Source organism: Nyctibius grandis, chromosome 11 (assembly GCF_013368605.1).
Source record: "Nyctibius grandis isolate bNycGra1 chromosome 11, bNycGra1.pri, whole genome shotgun sequence".
In the NCBI taxonomy this organism is placed as follows: domain Eukaryota; kingdom Metazoa; phylum Chordata; class Aves; order Nyctibiiformes; family Nyctibiidae; genus Nyctibius; species Nyctibius grandis.
The window spans coordinates 18,847,490-18,869,065 of record NC_090668.1 but is presented as its reverse complement, the minus strand read 5'-3'; the positions used below and the strand labels follow the sequence as shown (position 1 = coordinate 18,869,065).

The 21,576-nt window shown below is 55.1% G+C and overlaps 2 protein-coding genes across 4 annotated transcripts in view; one reads left to right on the top strand and one right to left on the bottom strand.

Moving 5' to 3' along the window:
- Nucleotides 1-11,672, top strand: part of ACAN (aggrecan) — a 28,077-nt gene extending 16,405 nt beyond the window's left edge. Inside the window, exons 14-19 of one of the 2 annotated variants that reach the window (XM_068409925.1) lie at nucleotides 5,096-5,209; nucleotides 7,961-8,119; nucleotides 8,609-8,691; nucleotides 9,006-9,150; nucleotides 9,468-9,650; nucleotides 11,584-11,672. In XM_068409925.1, the coding sequence (XP_068266026.1) occupies nucleotides 5,096-5,209; nucleotides 7,961-8,119; nucleotides 8,609-8,691; nucleotides 9,006-9,150; nucleotides 9,468-9,650; nucleotides 11,584-11,672 (773 nt within the window). The remainder of the gene's footprint in view (nucleotides 1-5,095; nucleotides 5,210-7,960; nucleotides 8,120-8,608; nucleotides 8,692-9,005; nucleotides 9,151-9,467; nucleotides 9,651-11,583) is intronic. The other variant, XM_068409926.1, reaches the window with a different exon arrangement.
- A 1,966-nt stretch (nucleotides 11,673-13,638) lies between these two features.
- HAPLN3 (hyaluronan and proteoglycan link protein 3) lies at nucleotides 13,639-17,993 on the bottom strand. Of its 2 annotated transcripts, none has more exons than XM_068409927.1 (5): nucleotides 17,923-17,993; nucleotides 16,207-16,366; nucleotides 15,546-15,917; nucleotides 14,236-14,538; nucleotides 13,639-14,020 (listed from the first exon to the last, which is right to left on the bottom strand). In XM_068409927.1, the coding sequence occupies exons 2-5, from the start codon at nucleotides 16,331-16,333 to the stop codon at nucleotides 13,740-13,742; spliced, it is 1,083 nt and encodes a 360-aa protein (XP_068266028.1). In that variant the 5' UTR covers nucleotides 16,334-16,366; nucleotides 17,923-17,993; the 3' UTR covers nucleotides 13,639-13,739. The 2 variants fall into 2 exon arrangements, with proteins under 2 accessions (XP_068266028.1, XP_068266029.1); XM_068409928.1 differs by having other exon boundaries at nucleotides 16,207-16,335; nucleotides 17,923-17,950.
- Between the last annotated feature and the right edge of the window lie 3,583 nt (nucleotides 17,994-21,576).

The window sequence follows — 21,576 nt, the reverse complement described above, 5'->3', positions numbered from 1 at the left end:
AGCCTGGAGAATTGTCCGTAGGCTTGGCTTCTTCATCCAGAGATCTGCCAACTCAGCGGGTCTTTATGCTTCTGGTAACGTTTGAAGACAAATAATTATTAGCTGAAAAAAGCATGCTAGCACTTCAGTGAAAGGCTGTGGTTTGGAGCACTCTGACCAGTCAATGACTTAAAAACTTCACTCAAGTTGGGGGAAAAAAGAGAAATATGCTGAAATGGCAGCTATTAATGTTAAGCTTTGCTTGTCTCTGGTAAAATGAGTTCATGAGGTCTACTGCCTACAGCCCCAACACAGCGGAAGGCTAGAATCCAAATGAGTGAAGGTCTTGATGGGCTTTCCTCATTCTTTGTGCCCTGGAAGACCAAGGGGTAGTTTTGTTGGTCCAGAAAAGATCAACACCGAAGAAAAAATTCTAGAAAACATTCACCTGATTAATAATGTTTCACCTAATGTGGAATAAAGAATATGGTCTCAAGAAGGAGATGGAGGTACCAGTCCTGTCTGAGAGACAAGCAAAATCACAGACTATTTTGGCTGACCAGATGATTTTGATGTTTCCTGGATATACTGTCTGGTTTACATCAGAAGTTTATTAGCTGAATTAAAACCTTTCTCTGAAGAGGCAGCTTACAGTCCTGGACTGGTGTTATATACGTGTCAGTTTACTTCTACACGTACTATTTCAGAGGCAGATATGTCCAAATGTCCTGAGCTCTCCTTCCATGAGAGTGTTGGACAAATCAAAGGTGCCAGCCCATCAACAGGTTCTGGAAACTTGCTGTTCTCTAGATGAATAGAGCTCTTTAAGGCTGTAGCAATATCTGCCCCTTCTGCTGCATGCAGTCTTTGGTTTAATTATTGTAGTTAATTATTTTAATGACTTCATTGCTCGTGATAAGTCTCTAGCTGGCTATGTGATGTTCGATGCTAGCATTTTACTTAAAATATGAGAGAACTGTTTTCCCTGACTCCTCCTATTCATTTCTTGTAGGGGGATCACCCTACAATGGCTCCAATGTTTTCCTTCGCTGTTTGAGCTATCAGATTGGCAGTTCGAACTTCCCAGGAGCTTCTGAAAAGCAAATTTAATTTGTACTTGGATTTTTTTTTCCTCAGTCTCTGGAAGATAATAATCTAGCTGCTCTCTGAGTCCCTGTTTGGATAATGGCACTTACAAGGAGGCCTATAAAGAAAGGATGAGAGGCACAACAGGGAGTGTTGGGCATCCTGAAAATGCCTTGCCTTTCTGTCTTAGCTTTTTCCCTCTGCAGAACAAAAACAGGAGTTTAAATCCTAGGGTCTATTTCTAAAACAGTTACTCACAGCTTCAGGAAAACTATACAGTGTGTTCAGGGTTTGGGTGATAGCATCCTCACTGTTCACAAGCTGCTTCTCCTTAGCAGATGATTTAAGCACAGAGCTGACCTTTTTTAATGGGTATTCTTGCTCATCTTCCACACAGGCTGCCACTGAGAGAAATGCACAGACCATATTGTTTTAAAAAGTATTAACACTGTTTCTAGTATTGTATTCTTAGCTTGGGATGAAGGATTTAAAAGCATTTCCTTCTCACCACTGACACTCCATGTCCACTTTTGAATGCCATTTGCCTTCTGAGCAAAACCAGGAGCAATCTATTTCTCTTTCATTTCTAAAGGATTTCTCTTTCCAATTTCCATGATCTAGTATGGCAAATTGTTTTCAAAGCCATTGAGAGAATACTTATGTTGTGTTTAATTGCACCAAAAGAAAATAATTCTGACTAAATATAGTATATATCTGGCAACGCAAAAGAAATCTTAGGAAGAAAATGGTGAAACAAATTCAAAGTTTGCATTGTAGCTATGTAACTCCCCTTGCTTTCTCCAGCCAACAGTTTACATCTTCCAGATGCAAGACCCTGTTTACTTTGGGCACTTTGTTTTAATTGTTTTATTTTTTAGAAAAAAAATCAAGAAATTAAACCTTGGGTCCTATTAGTAGCAAAAAATAGAAACAGTTGTGACAATAGATTTGAATAATCTTTTGCAACTTCTGGGTAATATTAACTGCAGTACAATCGTCTTCTGAAGAGCTGCTAATTTTGCATTATCCTCAAGAAGTGAGTCAATAATATGTTCTAAATGGGCTTCCTATTCTCGGCACCACAAGGCATTTTCTCTCCTGTGCTCGTTTTAGAGCTGAAGCTCTCCAAAGCGAGGGCTGCCTCTGTTCTGCATCCCATGCCGTATCGCTTGTCCTTTGTTAGTGCTGGGTAATAATAGCAGTAGTCTTGTCTTCTTGTCAGTTGATAAGCACTTGAGCTGCATCTCGAAGCAGAGCTGACTTTTTGAATGACTGCTCAGCCAAGCAAATAAATAGCTCACGTCTGCGTGAGATCCTTGGATGTCAGGGTACCTGGCAGCTGGTGCTGTGGACACCTAGCATGCCACAGGCTTTTCAGCTGGCTGAAGAAGTGTACAGTGATTTACTAACCTCATCTGGCTCTAAACTCTGTGGAAGTGGACACAATTATGGTGTATAAAAGGTTATGAAGAAAATAGCCAAGTGTTGCGTGATAGATGGGAATTTTTTTTTTACTGGAGTTCTCACCTCCTGTAAATCCTATGACTTTGATGCGATATCCTAGAAACACCCACAAACCAGCTTGTCAGCATTTCCAGAGACAACATCACTGCCAATTCTACCATTTAGAACTTACTTTTCTAAAAGACCTCCAAGACACAGATTTTCTGTGAGGGCCAGCAGTAGCAACGCTTCCGCCAACCCAACTGATATGTTTGAGTTTCCTGATATCAGCTTGGTGAGGTGATTCTACATCCAGGAGATAGGGTCACTGCCCCGACAGCCCAATGGCCTGAAGGGGGAGTTCGGTATTTATGATCACCATGTGTTTAAAACATCTTCTCTCCAGCCATTTGCAGCACACTTCTGGGAAAAAAACCCTGTCTGTGTCTCACTTGTATTTGTTGTCTGTTTTTCCAACACTACCTACAAGTACACACCCTTTCTCTACGTGTCATATATAAAAATATATATGTATATGTAAGGAGAGATATATAACATATACATTATATGCAGAGATTTGGTTTTGCAGCATATATAATATGTGCAATCATATTATATACAATATCTGTAAAAGAAATCTGTTCCAGTGTTATTTTCCAGCTGGAAATTTGTGGCAATGACTTTGCACATGTGTGCCTGCTCCCTCCTCCTCCAAGACCAGGACGGCAACTCACAACAGGCCTCCTGCATCTCAGAAGAGATCTTGGACGTGCCAAGTTTTAGACCATGTGGCCAAAGACAGCTGAAGACTCATCATTCCCTGCTAAATGTTCTGCTTTATCTCTCATAAGTGCTTTGTCAACACTTCTGCAGCGTGCTTTCTACTTCATGGAGCCTAATGGACCAAGGAGAGCCTTTCCTTACTTATTCAGCTGGAGCCCACTGGAATCAACAGGAACTTCTGCTGTCACTGCTGCTGGGAAGCCCAAGGGCCCTCTAGAGTTGTAATCATCCCTCAGGACACCTCATTTTCCTTTATGCTCTCTATCTTCTAGGAACTCGAAGTGTGACTAATAAGCAATAGCCAGACAAGTTCAACTCTTCACTTATGCTAGGCCCACAATGCCCATTTTGTTCTGGAAAGTATTTATTAGTGTCATGGAAACAGGATCTCCAATTCTTTTCATGTTGCAGTGAACAAAGAAATCCAGAAAACATTCATGTGAATTTAGAAGGGCAATCCAGAGGAAAAATTCCTTCTTTCAGAGAAGAACAGCGAAACTGGAGTAAGAGGTTCATCAGCCATCTGAGGAATAATTGCATTGCTCGCAGTGATACAGCCTAGAATAAAGATGACAACCTTCATGCTCCAAAGCAAAAACCAATTTACCATCCAAGATCAGAAAGAGTTTTCTCCACCACTTAGGTACATTACAGAACATGTCAGCTTTTAGTTGACACATCAGAGATTGGCCACTGAGGGACTACACAGCCACATGGGGTATAACAAGCATCTGCTCTCATATGGCTGGGGACACTGAGCAGCTAGGCCATGGTTCTGCAGGGAGAGAATATCCAACCGAATATACCCCAATCAGAAGATGAGCACAGACCCTGGGGAGTTGCTGCTCTGCTCTGGCGTTTCCATAGCCAGCACATTTATCATCTTTGAATGTTTCCTCACTAACCCCTCTCTTCCACAAGAAGAGCATGGAGTGTTAGTCAGCACTTCTAAAGCCTTACATTTCCTCTGAGTGTGAGAGAGAGAAACGTTGTCTCGCACACGGATCTAACCAGTCATCATTTAACCTAACCTGCATGGATGTGCTCCCACTTTCTTCCTTAGTCTTCCTTCTTGTTTCTGAGTTGAACGTCTCTGAAATCTTTCCATTCTGAATGATTCTTCTTCCAATTCCAAAGCTCAATATGTAGGATTAAGGCTTAGTCTGGAGAGAAACTGGCAGAAGAACTTTTGCTTTCATCATAAGCTAGATTTTTCAATATATAGATACAAACTGGCTACCTGTAGCCTTCTTCAGAGCATCTATGCTTCCTTCCTTCTGCCCCAAGATGACAGGGGATGGAAGTGCTACCAAATGGTGGCGTTTACGACCCAGGCTTGTGCTATTTAGCAAGTTGAGAAACACTGGAGAGCTGGAGGCCAAACTCTTCCCATATACCAACTTCTCAGTTCACCTCCAGAAAAGCAGAAATAATCTTAAGGGCACAAGTTTGCATGTTCGCTCCACCAGGCAGAGGCAGCGGACAAGGAAGAGTTACCACAGCTGTCAAAGACACTGAGTGCTGTGTCTTGGATACATCTTGCTGAGCTTGTCCTGGTATCTTCAGAGTGGTGTTCAACCACCAAGTGACAGAAAACCAATGTCTTCCTTGTAGGGTGGGTCAGGTCTCTTCCCTTCATTCTTCCAGCAGCAGCAGTGGCAGTATGTTTTAAAATAAGATCCTAGCAATTCCCAGTTTCCCCCAAAACAACTGATATTGTTTCCTAAACAAGCAAGGAAACAAGTTCTCCTGTTGGTGGAGTTGTCTGCCCAGAGCCCTAATGGAAGCCCTTGATTTCTTGCAGACACTGATGAGTGCCACGCAAGCCCCTGTCTGAATGGAGCTACCTGCGTCGATGGCATCGACTCTTTCAAATGCTTATGCCTTCCCAGCTACGGAGGGGACCTGTGTGAGATCGGTACGGCCTACCTGGCTTCAGCTAATCGTACTAACTGCTGCACTACCTTGTTCCTACCCCCCAAAAAAGCTAATCCCAAGTGTTTCCACCAGTCCTGCCCTCATCTCAGTGAGCCTAACCTCTAACAGCAGCTTAAAATACAGTAGGGAAAAGCTTTGAGACTTTTGCTTGTGTATTTTGATTACTTTGTTCATCACAGCACCACGTCCTCTAAGATTCTTAAGCAGGAGCTTCTGGTGTCTTCTTCATCTTTCTCTTTTTTAAGTTTCTTTAGGGAAGCTGCATACAGATTGTAATGGTGTTGATCACAGAAGCCACTGTCTCTTTGGGTCAAGGGTCTTTCTCTTCATCTGTAACAGTAGGGAAACATCTGAGTACATCTTCACCCCAGGCAAACTTTCTCTGCTAGACTGGAATTTCATGGAAGGATGCTTCAACTGAGCCATGCAAAATGATTGTGTTTCTCTCTGTGAAGACGCAGCTGAGACAAGCCTCGTTCACTCCAGGAACCTCCACTGATCTGACACAGCATGACATTTTTGTCATCTCTTCAACGTGGCTTCCTGTGGCAAAATCAGCAGGGAATGTATATCTTTGAGAAAACATGAAGTGACCTATTTTTTCATCAAAATTAGGTACTCTGACCTGCACTAATACTTCTTTTTGTTTCTACAAGAAAAAAAAAAAAAAAAAGGGTTGTTTTTTTTTCTTAAAACTGATGAAAGTCCAAACTTTTATCAGCTTAGCTGAGGGGAAGCTCTCCTGCCTTGCTCAAACAAAAGAGGAAAATGGTTGCAGTGTCTTCTTCATCTTGGCATGAGTAATGATGATGTATGTTGGATTTTCTCCTCCCCTTTCTCTGCATCTCTCTTTCTGCTTCCAATATGTTCATATGGAGTAGACCATAAGAAGGCAGCTCAGGATCATTGGACCACCTGTCTTAAGATCACTTTCTTAATTCAACCTAATCATCCTCTGATCTCCCCATCCCTGCTCCCTGTTTTTGAAGATCCCTGTAACAGAACAAGAGCTTTTCTACCCGGCAGCCACTTATGACCTTGTTTGTTCCAAGCCAGACTTATTTTCCTCTCTTCTGTGATTTATGGGCTGTGATATCTGAGGCCCATGGCGTGGGAGATGCAAGAGGAAGCCAGTGCCCCAAATTCAGTGGTGAATGTAAATCTTCATTATTCCCATGAGGAAACCTTCCATTCTATAACGTCTATTGGTCTCCAAGAGCAGCAGGATACCGTAGGTGAGCTCTGCCGTCTGTGCACACAGCCAGTCCTTCTTGTCACCACAACAGTGTCCTTACCAGGGAACAAGATTGTCATCATTCTTTTCCAGGACGATTGCTGTCATATTTCCCTGTAAGTAATAGCTATGCAGGAAAAATTGACCTTTCTCCTAGGAAATGTCCTGCTGAGGTTCTGTGCCATGTTCTGTGCCATCCCCAGGCTGTGATGACAACGGGTGGCATTCAAACTGCTGGAAAAAAGTCTTAAATCTCAAAACACAGAGCGTGTTCTCTGCTCGCCTTGTGCAAGCGATCTGCCTGCAAAGATCAAGAAAAGATCAAGAATTCTTAGAGCTTCAGCTACTTCCAGATAATCCATTTGATCTGTTGAAGAAGGCAGAAAAAATTTTAATGCCTCAACTACCTACCAACCCTTCCGACATCTATGAAGCATCTGCAATCTCCAGCTGGAAGAATACCAGAAGGGTGGATTAGGAGGAATTAGTGTGATTGAAAGTGACAAGTTCTTTGACCTACCAAGTTTAATAACAGTAGAGAAAAACTGAGTACAGAAATTCTTACTGGAAACGGAGGGAGGCATGAGGACTCATGAAAGTCCACCACTCCAACAGCAGCAAGTGCCTGAGAAAAGATGGTAGATTGGGCATCTGAAAGGCTGAGATTAAACACATTTCTTTTTCTGTTTCCTTCAGTCACATGGAGCAGATGTGTGGTGTTGCACTGCATGGGAGCTGCTGAAGGTCTTTTCTGGTGGTTTTTCTATCCGACTCTGCTCTCCCCTATCTGTGGTTTTATTTTTTCTAATTAATGGGTTCAACTCTTCAGTGCTTCTCAGATGGTAAAAGATATTCTGAAAAGTTGGGAAATTTTTGTACTTCTCTAGCAGTTTCCAAGCTTTTTCCTTGAGATTTCATTTTCTCTCTGCACCATGGTAAGTTCCTGCCCCCATCTCTTTTCTGCTGCTTTGGTAGGCTTGCTTCTTCTCCAGAGCCCCAGAACTACACCAAGCGATGTGACCACCCAAACCTGGGCTCTCCTCCCCTCTTTCCTTTTCAACACATACGTGTTGATTCTGGGCATCTGGATTCAGGTTTTGGAGTTTCTTTCTAAAGCAAGGAAACTCTGCAGCCCAGCACAAGTAGGAAGAGAGGGGTTCTTGCTTGGTCACTTCCTTAAAAACAGAGTCCAGGAACATGGCACAGGGATTGAATTGCTCAGGAATAAGTTTCTACCACTCAAGTTATCTAGTAGCACTGGTTACGTTACTACAAACATGGGGTCTTCAATATAGGCTCCCCTCTCTGCCCTTGTCTTGGATGCCTTCTGATCATTTTCCCTGGGATTTCTACAGGCATCAGTGTCAGGGCTTGCTTTTTAGTGGAAGTGACCACGTGTTGTCCCATGCCATGAGAGCATGAGCTGCTAAGAGGTGAGTTGGAAGGCTTCTGGACCCATCCACCAACTCCTTTTTATCCCTCCTTTGTGTGTTTCAGACCTGGAAAACTGTGAGGAAGGCTGGATCAAGTTCCAGGGACACTGCTACAGGCACTTTGAAGAGAGGGAGACTTGGATGGATGCAGAGACCAGATGCCGACAACATCAAGCCCACCTGAGCAGTATCATCACCCCAGAGGAGCAAGAATTTGTGAACAGTGAGTTCTGAGGGCAGCCTGAGACTGGGTGGGGGTCCATCCATTAGACTCTGAGTCTATGGGCAGATTTATCTAAAATTATGTAAAAAACACAATTTCCCCCACTAGTGCTCCGATATTTGCTAATGAGGCCTCACCCTTGTGTGGGAGAAGAAGAACCATCCAGCCGTGAGGCAGAAGAGGGCCCTTTCTCGGCTAGGACAGATCTTTGCTCTACCACGTTGCTGATGTGGCTTGTTCACAAGATGTTCACTGGTTGCAACAAGCACAGTGACCCATGCCAGCGTGGGTGGCTCCATGTTGAGTGGGGAGGGAGATGGACAAGCACGATGCGGGGGGGAAAAAGACATCAGGGGCTAGTGACTGAGAAGGAGCCGAATGACCCAAAGGCTCCAGGACCAGAGACAGCTAAAATGGCAAAGAAACACTTCCAACAAGGCGTAGGGGAACAAAATGATGCACTCTTCTCTCCCCCTTCCGCTCTTCCAGGCCACGCACAGGACTACCAGTGGATTGGCCTCAGCGACAGAGCTGTGGAGAACGACTTTCGCTGGTCTGATGGGCACTCGCTGGTGAGCTGCAGGCAGGCATTAGCGTTTGGTGGGAGGGAAGAGGTTCCTGGTGGGTGGGAAGAGCCCCATGAGTTACGTGCTGAGTGCTTGGGTTGGACGTTGAGTGGAGGGCTCACGGTTTTTCCGAGCCTCTAGTAAAGCTGGTCAGCTAAGCTCCTGGGCACCATCATGATAGAAATAACTGCTGCAGTACCAGTGCTGGCAACCCGTGGTCTCTGCTGGTGAGATGCATGGGGGAGGTAGCAGCAGGGATGAAGTAGGAGGAGTAGAGGGGAGGGCTTAGCCTTAGGTGAAGGCCTTTCCTCTCTTGGCAGCAATTTGAGAACTGGCGACCCAACCAACCCGATAACTTCTTCGCGGCGGGTGAGGACTGCGTTGTGATGATCTGGCATGAGCAAGGCGAATGGAATGACGTTCCCTGCAACTATCACCTCCCTTTCACCTGCAAGAAAGGAACAGGTCAGCACCCTGCACCCTGCTTTCTAGATCAGAGATGTTATTCCATGGGGGGGAATAACAGGGGAGGGCATCGCTCCCACGGCATCTCAGGGCTACGCAAGGATGGCTGTGGACACAGTTGCCTCTTTCCACCCCAGAAGTGGCCGCCTTTCAAGCAGCCACTGATCACTTCCTCTCTCCAGTACTTAGAGACCCCACGGGACAGGGTGAGGGAGAAGCAAAGTGATGAGGCTGTGCAGGAGCTGCCGGGGTGTGAGCTGCCTGCTCAGCCAGGCAGGACTCCTCGAGCTCTCTATGTCTCTGTCCACCTCCTGCAGTGGCCTGCAGGGACCCCCCCGTGGTGGAGAATGCCAGGACCTTTGGCCAGAAGAAAGACCGCTATGAAATAAACTCCATGGTGCGGTACCAGTGCAACCCAGGCTACATCCAGCGCCACGTGCCCACAATTCGGTGCCAGCCCAACGGGCAGTGGGAGGAGCCGCGGATATCCTGCATAAACCGTACGTCTCGGCCCCTTCACCCTCGGGTTAGGGCTGATGCATCCCTGCAGCTGGGAGAAGGAGCTGGGAATGAGGGGGGCATCTCCTTAGGGTGCAGGTTAGCTCCGAGCCAAGGCAGAAGGGGACGTCGTGGTCCCTTGACTTGCTGAAAGCCCCCCTGTGATGGGGCCATGGGAGCTGGTATCTTCTGGGCAGGTGTGGACCACGGGGCCTTGCTGGAGAGGCAGCCTGGGTAATTCCTGCCCTGGAGGCTCCTCCACCTAGGCAGGGCAGGGGCAGCTCCAGAGCCAAGAAAGGGTAACAAGGAGCTTACCAAGGGCCCAGGCTACTTAAAGAAAGGAAAGAGAAAGAAACAGCTTCTGAAAGGGTGAGTTTTGGTACCACCTGCATCAGCAGAGAGAATAGGGGGGTGGGGGACCTGTGGTCCCCCCGTGCCCTCCCCAGCACCCCCCTGCCCTGGGAGCAGACAGGAGCCCTGCGGCAGAGCTAAGCCAAGGGACAGGGCTGGGCTCCTGGCCCTTCTCCTGTCAGGCCTCCAGCTGACGGCAGCCAGTCCTCTCCCACTGGTGTCCCAGCCCACTCCCAGCCCTGCCTACACCCCTGTCCCATCCCTGCTCGCCTGCAGCTTCCCAGTAATGTCATCGGCCTCAGCCAAATCACATCTGTCCAGTGGCCTCCTTGCCAGGTTCTGGTCCAGCTGGGCAATTCCAACTAAAGCAACAGTCCCACGGCCAGAGAAAGTCGATACAGGTTTAAAGGACAAACCTCCACCCCAGGGAGGAGATGGAAGGATGGAAGAGATGTTCGAGGGTGGCTGTGTGGTGTGGACCAAGCCGCTGACTCTCTTGACTCTGCCGCAGGCTGCTCCTGACACAGACCATCAGTGATCAAGAGACCTGGGCTGTTCCCAACCAGCTTTTGCTGCTTCCATCAAAACCCTCCTGCAATTATCACACCAGAGTGGTGCCAGCTTCAAGGGAGACTGGCAGCAAAGATCAGGCAGAAACCTTGTCCCTGCCAGCCAAACAGGGCTGTTTCCCCTCCTGTGCCCTGAGCACATCCCACCGCTGATGGATATGTCCCTCCCTGTCCCAGGGGATCAGGGAGGGACTGGTAGGGCAGTGGGGGAGATGGGGAAGTGATCCCCATGCCCACCCGGTGAGCAGAGCTGCCCTCCTGGCCAGGCACAGGGAAGAGATGGGCCCAGCATCAAAGATGTCCAAGGATGATCAGAGGACTGGAGCATTGCTCTTAAGAGGGGAAGCTGAGGGAGCTGGGTCTGTTCAGCCTGGAGAAGAGAAGACTGAGGGGGGGATCTTATCAACACTTACAAGTACCTTAGGGGTGGGTGTCAAGAGGATGGGGCCAGACTCTTCTCAGTGGTGCCCAGTGACAGGACAAGGGGCAACGAGCACAAACTGAAACATGGGAAGTTCCATCTGAAAATGAGGAAAAACTTCTTTACTTTGAGGGTGCCAGAGCACTGGAACAGGCTGCCCAGGGAGGGTGGGGAGTCTCCTTCTCTGGAGATATTCAAAACCCACCTGGACACGAGCCTGTGCAATGTGCCCTTAGGGGAACCTGCTTTGGCAGGGGGTTGGAGTAGGTGATCTCCAGAGGTCCCTTCCAACCCCAACCACTCTGTGCTTCTGTGAAGCATCCACGAAGACGATGCTCCTGCCCAGGCTCCTGGGAGGCACTGGGCACCTTCACCCCTGGGTGAAGCCAACCCCAGCTGCGGGGGCGAGAGAAGGGCCGATTGTGCGCGGGCGAGCCGGCTGGCGCCGGGGCACACACCGCTGGGCAGCACTGCCTGCGGCTGCCCGTGTTTGTCCAGGGAGCCGGCGGCCGGGACGGCCAGCGCGGGACAAGCAGCGTCTCTGTCCCAGCTCCTGCTAACAAGGTGCCTTTTCTTCTCCTCCCTCTCCCGCAGCCTCCAACTACCAGCGCAGTCTATACAAGAGGAGCCTCAGGAGCCGGTCGAGACCCAGCGGCAGAGCCGTGCACAGACCCACCCATTAGAGCAGGGCGAGAGAGACCGAGGGGGAAGCGAGAGAGAAAGAGAGAACAGTTATATTATAATATAACAGAACAGTTATATTAACAGAGTCGATTTCTTCTTCTTCTTGTTGCTTTTTTGTCATATAAGGAAAAAAAAATTATATTAAAGACAAACCCACCTTTATGTATATATATAAAAAAAAAAATTAATGTTTTTTCCAAGCACCAAAGCAAAGCGAATTAGATCTCAGCATTTTTACTAACCGTCCGGTTCCAATTATCTTCATGCCTTCGGGGACAGGGAGGGGGGTGGGTTTGCAGAGGGCCAGGGGGTTAAGTTAAATAATAAAGATGATTATTTTTTCCTGATTTTATCCATGAACAATGTAATTATTTCTGTTATTTAATCTCCAAGGTGAACAACACCTTTTGGGGTTTTATTTTATTTTTTTTTTTCCAGAATCCTCCTACTGCTGCAGCGCGTTGGGGCGGGTGGGGAGGGCCAGGGGGGCTGCGGAGGAAGGAGCTGCGGGAGGAGGGAGGCGAGGGGATGCCGAGACCGGGGACCCGGGCCCTGGGCGCTGGGGGCTGTGGCCCCTCTCTGCTTCCCCGCCGCCCCCCCTGCAGCGCAGCACCCGTCCCGGGACGACGTGCTCTTTCCAGGGGACCGTGCGGGGCACCAGCGTTCCCTGCACCTATTTATATTTTTGAACATATCCTATTTTGAAAGAATGATAAATAATAAAGAGAGTGAAATCAGAACGGGCACTTTGTCGGTGTTGTTTTTTTGGGGGGAAGGAGGGTGTCTGTGTGGGATGGGGGGGTTGTCCCATGGCAAGGCGGTGGGGAAGGGGGGTTTCTGTGTGGGATGGGGGGGTTGTCCCATGGCCAGGCGGTGGGGAAGGAAGGGGAGCCCAAACAGGGTGCTCCAGGCTACACAGGACCAGCTCAGCCCCAGCCAGCATCCAAAGGTGCAGCCCTGGGGACAACAGAGGTGTGGGGATTAGATGACCTTTAAAGGTCCCTTCCAACCCAAACTGTTCTACGATTCCCAAGCCCCAGATGAAGCAGGACCCTGGGGTAGGACATTGTCCCCCTGTTCAGCTCCCACCCCAGGAGGGGGTTAACCCACATGCCTAAAACCCATCTAAAACCCATGACCAGCAGGAAATGCTTCGCCCTCTGCCTTCTGGTCCTGACACCTCAGGGGTTAATTAACACTCATTAATGAGCTCCGGTCCTGACACCTCAGGGGTTAATTAACACTCATTAATGAGCTCCCTTTCGTGAGCTCAGGCTGGGCACCAGGCTGAGCTGGCAGTGATGAGATGATGCTCAGCCAAGGCTGAGACAGTCACAGGTGTCCAGCTAGGGATCCCCAAATCCTCTCTCTGTGGCAGACCCCTCTCTCATGCTGGGACAGGAATGGGGACACAGCCATGCTGCTCCAGGGCTTTCTCCATTGATTTATTAGAAGAGGTCCAGGAAAATACATCTTTTCATAACCAAACGCTCAAAGAAGGCACCAGAGTTCAAGTGCAGCCCGGGCAAGGGGCACATGGAGATAAGGCACTGGCACTCCCATGGGGACAGGCACAATGGCACCCTTCAGTGGGATGGGGACGGGGCTGGGAGAGGGGCTGGGATGCGATGGAGACACCCGCTCTCTGCTGCTGGCCGAATCCAGCCTCGCCTCTCTCCCACCCCATGAGCTCAGGAGCAGGACCAGCCTGGACAGGCAGGAGGGTGTTGGTGTCCCTCTGTCACCACGAGAAGGGGCCAAGCAGGGTGGCAGCAGCCCGCACACCACCAGCCCCACTGGCGTGGGGACCATCCTTGTGTGCACCCCATGCTGGGGACCGTCCCACGCTGCCCCAGCTGGCAGCCGCCCCCAGCAGCTGCATGTGCCAGCTGCTCAGCAAGATGTGGAAAATATAAAGGAAGGAAACAAAATAAAACAAAAACAAGCCTCTCCCCCACCCCACCTTCCCCCAGTCACCCCCCCCAAACCAGCCCTGGAAAACACCTGACGCCGGGCACCGTCAGGCTGGAAACATCCTCTGGCCAGGAAGGAGCCCTCCTGGCTCCTTATCTCTCCTTGTAGCAGAAGACCCCAAACCTGCCCTTGCTGGGGAAGCCGAAGTTGCGGACACCAGGCTCGGCAGGGCCGCAGTTAGCCCGCGGCTTGGTGATGGGGTAGCGGATGCTGCCGTCGGCCAGCCAGCCGGCATCGCAGCGGTCCAGCCCCAGGAACCTCCAGGCGGAGTAGAGCTGTCCCACCCGGGCAATCTCAGCCCCCACATCCTGGCAGCTCTGCTTGGCCTCCTCCAGCGTCATCCCAGCCGGCTGGTCCAGGTAGAAGACCTCTCCTAGGAGGGAGAGGGGAGCATGAGAGGGGAACATCAGTGCTGAGCATCATCTGGAGCATCCCCGCCTGGAGCATCCCCGCCTGGAGCATCCCCACTCAGGCTGAGCCCTGTGCTCTAAGAGGGAGGGAGGACATGGGGTGCCAGTGATCAGGCATGATCAGATGCTGTCATCTTCCTGACGTTCCCTCCCACCCAGCCCCTGGCCCAGCACCCACCTCTGAGCGCAGAGGAGAAGCAGAAGGCATCAAAGCGGTGCAGGTGCCGGTGGCGCGGGCCGTAGCTGCGGATGCCCGGGGCGAGATGCAGCCCACCGCAAGGCTTGCGGGGCAGGCGGATGGGGTACTGCACGGTGCCATCGGCCAGCCAGCCCGCGTTGCACCAGTCCAGCCCTTCGCTCCAGGACTGGAAAAGCTGGTTGAAGGTGGCAAGGATGGCACCTTGCTCCTGGCACGCTCGCTCCGCTTCGTGGAAGTTGAGCTGGTACTGCCCGCGGGGAGGCTGGTAGGGGAACACGATGCCTGGGGGCAGACGGGGCACTCAGCCGGCTCCGCAGGCAGCCCACCCACCCCCAGTCTGCCCCAGCAGGAGTCGCAGGGGTCCCTGACCCATGCCAAATTGAGGCGCTGGGACAGGGAGCACCCCAGAGTGGCACAGCCCAAGGCTCAGGCGTGTGGGGACGGGGATGCTCCGGGCACGGAGCCGCCAGCAGCAAGTTGCCAGCGACACCTGGCGGCACAGGGACACAGGGGCTGGGTCCTGGGGACACACGGGCCACCCTCGTGGGGATGGAGAGACCATCATCACGGGGACGCACAAGCTACAGGAACAGGGACACAAGGACCAGCATCACAGGGGTGTATAGGCCACAACCCCAGGACACATGGACCACGAACATAGGGATGGATGGAACACTGTCACGGGGCTGGATGGACCACGGGAACATGTGCCCCACCACCACCACCATGGACCACAGCCACAGGGACCAGTGGGGACAAGCCGCCACCGGAGGGAGGGCTCGGAGACTAAGGGGGTGGGCAGGGGCACAGCAAGGGGGACGTTTCCCCAGCTCTGAGCTTGGCAGTGGAGCCAGGGCTGAGTCAGGTCTCTCGTGGCAAGTGAGCAAGAGGGGCTGGACCAGTCACCAAGGTTCATCACAAGATGTATGGGGACACCGGGAGCTGGGAGGCGAGAGGGCGGCTGCACGTGACGCAGCACAGCAGGAAGGTGGGTGGATAGAGGCAGGAAACGCTGCAGCCACGGGATCACCCCCAACTCTGACTCCACAGCAGCATCCCCAGCATCCCGGCTGGGCAGACTGCTCTGGGCTCACTTGCTGCTGAGACCACACAGTCAGACAGCCCCAAGCCACCACCTCGTCACACCGAGCATCCCAGCCCTTTTCTCCCCACGATCGGGCTCCCTGACCCCCTTGCCTTGCTACCTCCCCCCAAGGAGGGGGTGCCACAGGAAGGCCAGGCTTGCTGCCTTGGCGCAGGGGGTCATGTGGTCCCCACCATGCCCCCACCTTGCAGCTGGAGGTCCACCACGTTGCTCTCATCCTCCAGTCCATCGATGACCTCGCAGCGGTATTTGCCATCATCTTGCAAGCGCACATCGCTGATGACCAGCGAGGCCTCACGTCGGCTGGCCTGGTGGAGGTGAGCACGGCCATGGAAGTCCCCGAAGGCCACGTAGGTCTTGCCGATGGCCACCAGCACGTCCTGCTCCTTGGTGTAGTCCTCTCGCAGCTTGGACCACTTGATGCGGATCTTGTGCTTGGACTCCATGTCAGGCTCGTAATAGTAGCGGCAGGGCAGGGTGACATTGGCACCATTGGAGCTGTAGACAGGGTCTTTGGGGGTCTCCACCACCAGCCTGGCCCCGTTGAAGTAAACCACTGGGGACAGGGAGGGAAGGCATGAAGCGTGTGTCAGGGTCCAGGGCTGGGCAGCATCCCCAAATCTCCCTGCAGCCACTCCGCTCCCTCCCTCCAGCCACCTCCTCTTCTGCCCGAGCATCCCATGAGCATCCCCGAGCATCCCTGGAGCACCCCTGCCTGCTCCTCTGCGCCCCACATCCTCCCCAAGAGATGGGTCCCAGCCGCATCCCAGAGGCTGGGTGGGGGGCTTCAACCCCTTGCACCCCTGCCAGCCCCCTTCCCACAGCACTGCCAAGCCCCAATATACCTTTCTCCTGCCCGCTGCCCTTGTCGTTCATGATGTGGTTGTAGTAGAAGCCGTTGTAGAAGGGGTGGTGGGAGCCTCTGGCCAGCCGCAGCAGGGTGGCCTCCAGGAGCAGCGGGAGCAGCAGCATGGCTGGGGAGTGAGGCCGAACCCTGAGCCTGGGCTGCCGAGGGGGAAAAGGGCTGTGGTAACACCCCAGAATAACCAGGAGGGCCCCAGCGCTGTCTGGCACCCAGCCGCAGGCAAACCCCATCGCAAGGGTGCAAGGAGAGGGGTGGGAATAGCCCGCAGAGCAGCCCGCCTGCCTGCAGGGGAGGGCATGGGCAGCCTGAGCCATGCCCCCAGACCTACCCCACAACCGGGGGTCCCGGTCCCTCCATCCTCAGCCTCCCGCCGGGTCACACCGCTGCACCCGCCGCCGCTGCCCGTTGGGGCTTGCGGAGCAGCGGGCCCGGAGAGGGGAGCTGAGGCAAGCTGGGGATGGGGCAGCCGGGGGAAAGGGGATCCCAGGGTGTCCTTTGAACAGGGAGCACTGGGAAAACATCATGCAGGGGGTGAGGTGGGAAAGAAGTGGCCCAGCCCCTCCATAAGCCGCAAGCTCGGTTTACAGAGGCAGCCGAGCGTGCAACCCAGCCGAGGGGAGGAGAGAGCTCGGGGCTGCCCCCGCTGCCCCAGCACGGGACAAAGCCCAGCGGCACCCAGCCAGCCTGGCCGAGGACCCCCGGCTCCGACCCAGGGCTGCCGCTCTGCGCCGCAGACGCCGCTGGCGCTGACCCCACGCGACACGGTTTGATCCCAAACCACGTCCCCGGGGTGGAGGGAAGCCTGGCTGCCCCAGGGCACCGGAGACCCCTGCTGCCCCGAGCTCTGGGCACCCCGGGCACCCAAGGGTGCCCTGCGTGGGGCTCACCCAGGGTGGCTCGCAGCAGGATTTGGCAGCTTGCGCCCTTTCCCGGAGCCGGCAGAGGGGGCCCGGCACCCGACGAGCATCCAGCAGCCCCCTCCGAGCTTGGCAGGGGTGGGACATGTGCCCCCTGCTCAGAGCGCCTGCAAAGGCACCCCAGGCCAGGGGGCTGTGGGAGGACGGGTGCTCACCCCCAGCAGGGTCCAATATGGGGTACAGTGGTGGTCTCCAGGGACCAGGGCGTGCAACCGGGTGCTCTCACCATGGGTTGCTCGCTCCCGGGCTCTCCTCCGCAGTCAGTGCCACCGCTCACCTTCCCGTGGGGTGCAGCCCATGCTTGCCACCCACCGAGGTCTGCAGAGCCGGTGCCGGAGGGCATGGGGTTCCCCCACTCACCAGCCAGTGCATCCCCGGGAGCTCATCGGCAGCGGCTCGTGGCACCGCAGGCACTGGAGCCCGGCAGGCACGGCACCACGTGCTGCCCACGCACGGCACGGCCAGCTCGAGGCACCGGCAGCTCCGCACTCTGGTTTGGGGGGCACCAGCCCTGGCCCTCCCCATGCCCCCAGTGCCCAGCCACCCCTCAGAGCCCAGCGTTGCGGTGACATGCCAGCGGTTCCCGCGTCCTCAGCCGCGGTGCTGGTGAGCATCGTGCTGCAGCACCCACCATAGCGATGCCTGGCACCTTCCGCAGTGATGCCCGGCACCCTCCGTGGCGATACCATCCCTCCCTGCCCTCCACGGCAAGCAGGGTGCCCACCACCCCGGGGTGCCAGCCCTCCCCAGCCCTGGCCCCGGGGCCAAGCCCTACTCACGCTGGGTGCGGGCAGGCTGCAGGCAGGCGTGCGGGCAGGCTGCAGGCAGATGCACTGTGTTTAGGGCTCTTGCAGGGCTGAGAGGAAGCAGCTCCAGGGCCTGCCTCTTAAAGGGAAACACACGCCTTTCCCAACCCCCTGCTCGCAGCCCGGAGCTGCGGTGGGTGCCCCCGGCCCCCCGCCTGCCCCCCGTGCCTGGGCAATGGCCTCGCCATGCGCCCGCACACTGCCCGCATGCTGCCCGCACGCCTCATCTGTGATGTGCCAGCTGCCAGCATTGCCCTCAGCTTGGAGGGGAGAGGGGTGCCCCGTTGGAGCTGGTGGGACCCCATGATGCCCCATGCAAAGCCCCAGTGAAGCCACAGTGCTGGGGGAGAAGAGCCATCCCTTGTCCCACATCCCACTGGGAGCCTGGCCGCGGTCCCCAGGCAATGGTGGTGTCGAGCATGCATGTGGCAGGAGCACTGCAGGCTCGGGATGGGTGGGCTGTGGTGGGGGGTGGTCCGTGCCCAGGACGTGCAGGCAGCGCCTGCCTGCTCTGGGGTCCCGGGGAAGCAGCTGAGCTGTGGGGTTCAGCCTCTTCAGGGTCTGCTTGGGGCTGTGGGGGCAAAGCAGAGGCACAGAAACCAGAGCAAAAGCTTTGGGGTGCCCGGTTGCACCCATCTGAGGGGGCATCACCCCTAGCATCAGGTGATGCCCTCCACACCAGCTCCCATGGGCACACAGACACGCAGCCCCAGCTCCGAGAGCCCCAGGTCCGGCCCTTGGGAAGGGCAGCACGGCGGTGGCACAGCCGGGGGACACGGGTCCAGGAGTGGCCGGTGGGGTCGAGCACACGGAGGAACCACGGAGCGGTGTGTGCCCTGACCCGGCGACCCACCGCCCCGGCCTGGCGCGCCGCTTCGCCCCCCGCTTTGTTGTTCTACGGCGAGGAAATGAGGCGCGGGGGCCCGGTCCGGCTCTTGCCACCATGCGGGACGGCGTCAAGCCGGAAAGAAAACAACTCGTGCAAAAATAAACTGCCCCGGGGCTGACTGTGGGGTGAAGGGGGCTGGGACCCCTTCCCGACAGCCCCCCAGCGAGGTGCTCAGGGTGCCACCAGCCTGCCCGCCGCCGCTACGCTGATAGGGAGCAGCCGGCACGGAAACAGCGTTATCTGCCGCCAGCGCCGGCCCGGCACCCCCGGCCCCCGTGGGAAGCCCTGACCCGGGACGGCTGTGGGACCCGGGGTCTGGAGCACGGCTCTTCCTTGCTCTCCTTCTCCCTGCACACCCACCCATGAGGGCTCGCCAGCCCTCCCCAGGGAGGGACACAGGCTGCCTGGGGACGCGGGAGCGTGACGGCCAGGCACGCTGCCTGCTTGCCTGCCCGGAGCAGGCTGCTCCGCAGCCCACAATGGAGGGGCGATTACATCTCCCGGCACGGCGGTGCAGGGCTGCTGCACTGCCTGCATCCCGGCCGAGGGTCCCCGGTCCCCCCAGCCCTGCCCCGTGGCCAGAGGTGGCGGGATGGCATCCTGGCTCCATCCCCACTGCATCCCGGTGGCATCCCAGCCACTGGTGCCCCCCTGCCATTGCTTGCCCAGTGAGCTGGCGATGGGGATGGTTCCCTCCACCCTCCGGGCTGTGCAGACAGACAGACACCCCCGTCGGGGCACGCTGCTCCTTGGCATGGCCACCCCATTGTTTCAGAGCTGAGGCACAAGCCACACGGTGCCCTGTGCTGCCTGCACCGCGGCGCCTGCCGGGACCCATCCTCTGCCCAGCCTAAGGAGGGACGTGGCAGCGGGGAAGGGGAGAGGGATGCTTTTGTGCATCTCTTTTCAGCAACAGCTCATGGCTCATGGTCAGCCACGGCTCTTGTCTGGACATGGCCACCAATGCCCTCCACCTCCTCTCGGGGAGCAGGAGGCCTGGGGAAGGAGCCGGCCACCAGCACCCCCTGAGGAAAGAGGAATGCCCTTCGCTCCCTCCTGCCTCTCGCCCGTTTTTGGAGCTTCAGGGATGATCCCAGATTTGTTTTCTGCTCCCCAAGGGGAACCCTGGGTGGGACCGCGGGTTTCAGGGTGAGCGAGGCTGCGCAGGGTCAGGGTAGCTCTGACCCAGGAGCACGTGCTTAGGGCACGTGTTTAGGGCTGGCTGAGCTTTTGGTTGAACGGGAGCCATAAAAATGTCATTCCCTGTCTTCCCCGCCTCAAACCCTGCGGCTGACGGCTCCGCCGTGGCCCCACTGGGGAGATATCTCACTGAAATGCTGCTTGCGCAGGACGATTCCAGCGGGAACCTGTTGTCCAAGGCTCAAACTGAGGAGGAAAACCAGCGTTCCTGCTGAGACGGAGGAGGCTGTGATCTGTGCTGGGCTTTCCGGGTGGAGGCGAGAGGATGCTCACCCCGACGGCTGCTTCCTGAGGATCTGGCTCACGGGCAGCCGGCAGCACGGGCAGCCGGGTCAGCAGGCAGCGGGGTGCTGTGGCCGCAGCGTGCCGGCCCTCCCGGCCTTCCTGCTGCCCCAGCAATGCGGCCACGTCCGGGAAGAGCATCCAAGGGACGGGGACAAGCCATGGGGGGCTGTACATGGCCCAGAGGGTGCCCTGGTCTTCCCCAACAACCCCCTTGTCCTGGGGCTCTGGAGGAGGAAGGAAACACTGCAGGGCTGGGAAAGGGCTCAGCATCCGTCTGAGGGGCTCGTCTGCGGGTGGCAATGGGCGGGGGGAAGTGGTGGCCAGGCGCTGAGGATGCATCCCCTGCTCTGACAAGTGGCATCTGCTCCTGTCACCCTCCCCACGGAGCCTCTGCCGTGCCCCCCGCTCAGGGCTGTCTTGCTGGACTCGGAGCAAGCTGCTCTTATCACTGCCCCAGCTTCCCGGCGATAAGGGTGGCATGTCTGGAGGTGAACCGCGCCGACTGTCCCCCCCGTCCCCGGCTCTAGCTGGGGCTGCTATTTGTCACCAAGCAGCCATGAATGCACCATGAATTCAGCCCGGTCTCTGCAAGCAGCCGCCTTGCCCTGCTGGTGCCCAGGGCAGGCACCCATGGGGCCAGGCAGGAGCCCACCCGCCGCGGGCAGGGCCTGGGGAGGGGACACATGGCCAAGCAGGGCACTGCTGGCTGCGGGAAGGTGCCTGGAGGTTGTGCGGAGAGCTGTGGTGGGATGCAGGTGGCCCCGAGCCATTCGTGCCAACATCAGGGGTCCCTGCCCAGTGTGGCAGAAGACTCTGGAGAGGAGCAAAGCTCCTCTGTCCTGTTCTGTGCTCCTTCCCTACCAGGGACCCCGTCCTCGATGCAGGGGGATCCTGCTCCAGCAGCATCCATCCCCCAGCCCTGCCCAGGGGGTTCTGCTGGGACCATCCCCACAGGCAGCCCTGGGAAAACCCACAGCTCCCTCCAGTCCCAGGAGTGCGCTGGGGTGTAAGAGACGGTTTTGCTCCAAGCTGAGGGATTTGCTCCAGGATCAAAGCCAAAGGAGGAGACACAGGGTGTGGGGTGCTGATAGTGGCTTCTCCTCCCCAAGTCCCGTCCCGCTGCGCTTGGCCAGATGCGAGCACAGGCTCCGGCAGCTGCAACAGGGCGGAGGCAGCGGGGACGATGCACAAAGCCCTGGTACCCTTTTTTGGGCAGGGAAGGGAGCTAGGAGAGTCTGTGAAAGCAGGGAAGG

Coding starts and splice junctions, on each gene's coding strand:
- HAPLN3 (XM_068409927.1), bottom strand. CDS start 16,333: ATGCTGCTGCTCCCGCTGCTCCTGGAGGCCACCCTGCTGCGGCTGGCC. Junction 15,918..16,206: donor GGGCAGCGGGCAGGAGAAAG/GTATATTGGGGC, acceptor CCCTGTCCCCAG/TGGTTTACTTCAACGGGGCC. Junction 14,021..14,235: donor CTTCTCCTCTGCGCTCAGAG/GTGGGTGCTGGG, acceptor TCTCCCTCCTAG/GAGAGGTCTTCTACCTGGAC.